The 6010-nt window shown below is 37.7% G+C and overlaps 1 protein-coding gene across 1 annotated transcript in view; it reads left to right on the top strand.

The window, feature by feature from the left end:
* NEK5 (NIMA related kinase 5) overlaps positions 1-6010 on the top strand; it is a 351943-nt gene that overhangs the window by 196825 nt on the left and 149108 nt on the right. Inside the window, exon 12 of the mRNA XM_042781570.1 lies at positions 2268-2334. Coding sequence (XP_042637504.1) covers positions 2268-2334 — 67 coding nt within the window. The remainder of the gene's footprint in view (positions 1-2267; positions 2335-6010) is intronic.

Genomic DNA, 6010 nt, shown 5'->3' with positions numbered 1-6010 from the left:
CTGTGTTAGTTTAGGTAAGTGGTGTGTTTCTAGAAATCTGCCCATTTCTTCTAGATTTTCAGATTTTTTGGGTGGTCATTTTCATGGGAGCTCTGGTTGCATAGTGGCTAAGGCACTTGACTGCTAACCAGAAGGCTGGCGGTTCAAACCCACCAGCCACTCCTCGGAAGAAGGATGGGGCAATCTACTTCTGTAATGATACTGTCTTGGAAACCCAAGGAGGGGTCACTATGAGTCAGATGTGACTCGACGGTACATAACAACAAATAACAACATCCATTTTCATAATGCATACTGAATTACCCCCATGCTCACAAAAAATTATGTGTTCTATTAGTTGAAATCATAGTATCCAAATAGGTCTCAGTTAATAAGTGACATGCATTTTACATACAAATAAAACTCCTTTTCTCTTTTCTCAGCCACTTAGAAATGTATCTTCCGTTCTTTGTCTACATATGAGAGTTGTCAAACTGTCAGTTATTTTGATTAGATCTGATTTTATCCTTCAAACCCTCACACAAAATGATAGAAAGGTTCTTCTCTCCCCTGTATGCTGCTACTCATCATAGGTGCCATCCTGCTGCATCCCAGGGTGCTCCTCCTCATCTGATTACCCTTCTGCATTAATCTCTCAATACCCCTCCCCAACTCCCAACTCAGCTTTCTCCCTGCTAGAGCCCAGGAATCAAATCTTGATATCCCCGTGTGGAGGACGAGGAATCTGTACAGGGATGTGGTAAGAGAGAAGGGAGAATGTCTTTTAGACAGACCCTGGGTTACTCTGAATAGTTTTTGTCACACAACTATTGTTACATGTGCCTATTAGATTTTGAGAGAGAATAGCTCTATAGTAAGCCCTCATTTGACTCAAGCAGTATCTACATGTCAGATACTAGCCTAACCTTCACTGACCTAATCTCTTCTAGTCTTCATATTAACCCCCAAGAGATAATGATATTGTGCCCATTTTACAAATGAGGAACTAAAACTCAGAAACCTCAACTAGCTTGCCATTCAATATATTTCTAAACAATTGACTTATTAATTACAATTCTACAGTTGATATACAATTGCCTATTTGTAGGCTAAAGGACCTTGGCTGGCATAGTGGGTAAGACATTTAGCTGCTAACCAGAAGGTCAGTGGTTCAAACCCACCAGCTGCTCTGTCAGAGGAGGATGAGGCAATCTACTTCCAAAAAGATGTGCAGCCTTGGAAACCCAATGGGGATCACTGTGAGTCAGAATCAACTCCATGGCAGTGGGTTTGGTTTTGGTATTTGTAGACTAAGGAGCTCTGGTGGTGTAATAGTTAAAGCATTTGGCTGTTAACCAAAAGATTGGTGGTTTGAACTCACCAGCCACTCCAGGGAAGAAAGATCAGGCAGTCTGCTTCTGTAAAGATTTACAGTCTTGGAAACCTACTGGGGGACATTGTGAGTTGGAATCGACTTGATGGCAGTGAGTTTGGTTTTTTGGCTCATTTGCAGAGTGGGGACTGTTCATTATGATCCTAAAGGAGAGATTTCAGAAATGAAAGTTCTTTCTTTGACACTCTGGAAGTTACTTATATTCCAAAAAACTTTATCACATAGTTTCTACTATGATCTGAAATATGGTAGTTTTTATTTGGCAATCAATAACTATATAAATTCTTTAAAAAAATAAAAATAAAAAAAGATAAGTATGTAGGTATAAACTTGAAAATGGTTTGACCAGAATTGTGCTTGCAAAATACCTTAACCATTTTGGGAGACAGTTAAAGGATCCCTCATTGATTCATTAAGCATTGATGTACCAGCATCAGAAACAGAGGTAAAAAAGTGGGACGCCATCCTGCTTCAAAGAGCCCAGCGTAGAATGCAGGAAACAGACAAGAGACCTTCAGTTAAATAAGGCAGGGCAAAGCTACAGGAAGAGAGAGAGACACAAAGCATGAGAACATCTAAAGTGTGGGTTCTATTTTCCAGAATATTGTAGACCATGGAAAGACTAATTCCTGCCCTGAAGAAAAATCACTGAATCAGAATATTCTCCTGTTTCATCTCATCTTGCATCCCAATTGTAACTCTTCTCTTTAACTCCTTTCCTCTTGATTCCAAAGATTTTCTTTTCCAAAACAAACATTCTATAACTTTAAACTCTTTCTTGATCTTTGAATTTAAAGCCATAGGTGAATTGTGAATCTCATTACCAAGGTGAAAATCAGCTTTGTCAGATGAAGGTCTGATACTCATTAAAATTTGGACATTCTTATTTTATAAGGTCTGCTGAGTACCTGCAGAGGAAATTCGAAGCTCAACAATATAAGTTAAAAGTGGAAAAACAATTGGTAAGTGAGATACCAAATATGGAGGCAATCAGTAATTTCCTAATAGTTTCTCTGTTCATAGATATTTATGGATCCTTAAATAGAGTTTATTCCACATAGATTAGAGAGATTACTCTCCTTTTGCCCCACTTTGATTTTTCAAAAAAATATATTTTAAAAAATTACTCTTTCAACCAGTCTTTTTTTTTTTTTTCCTTTAAAACTTTATTGTGATTTGGATGAAATTTTACAGAGCAGATTCATTTTACATTGAACAGTTCATACACATTTTGTTTTGTGACACTGATTGCAATCCCCACAGTGTAACAGCTCTCCTCCTACTTCTCTGTGGTCACCCTTTCCCTCTGTCCTTCCCATCTATGCATTTCTGCCTCCCTGGCTTTTTTTTTTTTGCTGTGCAAATACTACTGTTCTGATCTCCCATGGTTGACTATTTTAAGAAGTGCATCTCTCTGATGTAGTTGTTGTTCAGCTCATTTGTTGTTGTTGTTGTTATGTGCCGTCAAGTCGGACCCGACTCATAGCGACCCCTCCTTGGGTTTCTGAGGCAGTATCACTACGGAAGTAGATTGCCCCATCTTCCTTCCGAGGAGTGGCTGGTGGGTTTGAACCGCCAGCCTTCTGGTTAGCAGTCAAGTGCCTTAGCCACTATGCTACCAGAGCTCCCATTCAGCTCATAGACCTGTCTATTGTTTGACTGAAAGTTAGCTATGGGAATGAGCCAATTCCGGGGCAATAACCTCAGGGGTTTCACCAGTCTCTATTTGACCAGTAATCCTGTGTTTTTTTAAATATTTTTTGAATTTTGTTCTACATTTTTCTCCCATTCTATCCAGGATCTTCAATTTTAGTCCCTTTCTGAGTGTTGGCAGCAGTAGCCAGGTACCATCTAGATTTTCTGGTGTCAGGGTTGTATAGGCTAAGATTATCATGATCCATTAGTCTTTTGGACTAATTATTTCCATGTATCTTTGATTTTCTTCACTCTCCTTTGCTCTGGAAAAGGATGAGGAGAGACCACTAGTTTAACCAATCTTAAGTTTACAATTCATTGCCATTAATCACATTCACCATGCTGTGTAACTGTCACCACTATCCACTTTAAAAAAGTTTATCACCCCAAATAGAACCCACTACCCCTTAGGCAATAACTTCCCTCCATCCCATGATAACCACTGATAAACTTTTGTCTCTCTCCATTTCCTGTTCTAGATATTTTCTGTAAGTGGAATCATATAGTGTTTATCCTTTTTTGGCTCACTTATTTCACTTACAATAATGTTTTCAGAATTCATCCATGTTGTAGCCTGTATCAGAACTTAATTTCTCTTTGAGTGAGTAATAGTCCATTGTATGTATATTGCTCATTTTGTTCATTCATCTGTCTGTGGACACTGGGTTGTTTGCATCTTTTAGCTATTATAATAATGCTGCAGTGAGCATGGGTGTACAGGTATCTGTTGGTGTACTTGCTTTTAATTCTTTTGGGTATATACCTATAAATGGAATTGCTGGATCATGTGGTAATTCTATCTTTAGCTTTTTGAGGAACCGCTAAATGTTTTTCACAGTGGCTGCACCATTTTACAAGCCACCAATAAAAGATAAGTGTTCTGATTTCTCCACATCCTCAACAACACTTGTTACTGTTTGTTTTTCTGATAATAACCATCCTAGTGGGTGTGAAGTAGTATCTCATCATGCTTTTCATTTTTATTTCCCCAATGACTAGTGATACTGAACATATTTTCATGTGCTTGTTGGCCATTTGTATTATCTTTGTAGAAATGCCTATTCAAATTCTTTGCCTTTTTTTTTCTAAATCGGATTGCTTGTCTTTTATGTTGTGTTGTATAAATTCCTTATATATTCTGGATGTTTAACCCTTACCAGATATATGTTGTTGTTGTTGTTGTTATGTGCTGTCAAGTCGGACCCAACTCATAGCAACCCCTCCTTGGGTTTCTGAGGCAGTATCACTATGGAAGTAGATTGTCCAACCTTCCTTCCGAGGAGTGGCTGGGGGGTTTGAACCTCCAGCCTTCTGGTTAGCAGTCAAGTGCTTTAGGCACTACACTACCAGAGCTCTTTATCAGATATATGGTTACCAGGTATTTTCTCCTATTCTGTGCATTGTCTGTTCACATTTTTAGGAAAATCTTTTGATGCATAAAAAGCTCTTAATTTTGATGAAGTCTGTTATATCTATTTTGTTTTTGTTGTTCATGCTTTTGGTGTCATATCTAAGAGTCCATTGGTGAACACTAAGTCCCAAAGCATTTCCCCATGTTTTTTCTAAGAATTCTAAGATTTAATTCTTATGTTTAGAATCTTGATCCATTTTGAATTAATTTTCATATATAGTATGAGGTATGGGTCCAACTTAATTTTTTTGCATGTGGAAATCCAATTGTGCCAGCACCATTTATTGAAAAGACTATTCTTTCTCCATAAAATGGATGTGGCACCTTTGTCAAATATCAATTTACCTTAGATGTTTATTTGGATACTTGATTCTATTCTATTATTCTATATGTCTGTCATTATACCAGCACAATACTGTTTTGATTACAGTGGCTTTATAATACATTTTTTTTATATAATACATTTTTAAAATATTTTATTTTGTTTTTGTTAAAAGTTTACACAGCAAAGTGGGTTTCCATTTGACAATTTCTATACATGTTGGTCAGTGACTATGTTTGATAATGTGTCAGCATTCTCATTACTTTCATGCCCCTTATTACCTTCTAATCTTTGCTTTAGAGTAAGCTCAGTATTCACAAGTGATATTGTTTATTTTATGAGCCAATCCATTGTTTGGCTGGAAGGGAAACTCCGGGAGTGGATTCAGTTTCAAGTTTAAGCTGTATCTCAGGACAGTCTGTCTCGGGGGTTCCCCTAGTCCCCACTGGTCTGGTGGGTCTAACTTTTTTTTTTTTTTTTTAAGAATTTGAGTTTTGTCTACATTTTTCTTCCTTCCTGTCTGAAACCATCTGTTGTGTCACTGGTCAGAGTGTTCAGTAGTAGTAGCAAGATTCCATCTAGTTCTTCTGGTCTCATGTGGGCTATTAGTCCCATACATTTGTTTCTTCTTTGAGTCTTTGGTATCCTTCTTTTTCTTTGGTTCCAGACTAGTACATACCAATAGTTGCATCTCACATGGCCAATTACATGCTTTTAAGACTTCAGATGCTACTCACCAAACTAGGATATAGAACATTATCTTTATTAACCACGTTATGCCAATTGACTGAGTTGCCCCACAAGATTATGGTTCTAAGCCTTCAAACCCAGTAAACCAATCCTGTGAGGTGTTTTATTATGCCTAGAAGCCTCCATAACTGAGCCACCTTTGTGGTTTATTATATTTATACAGCACACACAAACATGTAGATACATATTCTTATACTTACAGCCAAGGCTGACAGCTGGAAGGTAAAATAGTTGGCCAGTGAAAACCATATGAATAGCAGTGAAACATTGTCTGATATGTTACTGGACAATTTTATGAATATCCCTGAAACATTGTCCAGTACAATGCCGGCAGATGAGTCCCTCAAGATATGACTGGAAAGAGCTGCCTCATTAGACTAGAGCCAATCTTAATGATATGGATAAAGTAGAACTTTTGGGACCTTCATTTGCTGATGTGGCACAATTCAAAATGAGAAGA

The sequence above is a fragment of the Orycteropus afer genome, unplaced genomic scaffold, assembly GCF_000298275.1.
Source record: "Orycteropus afer afer isolate SDZICR_OR568_19922 unplaced genomic scaffold, OryAfe1.0 scaffold00134, whole genome shotgun sequence".
NCBI lineage: Eukaryota > Metazoa > Chordata > Mammalia > Tubulidentata > Orycteropodidae > Orycteropus > Orycteropus afer.
This window is presented reverse-complemented; position numbering and strand designations above follow the sequence as displayed.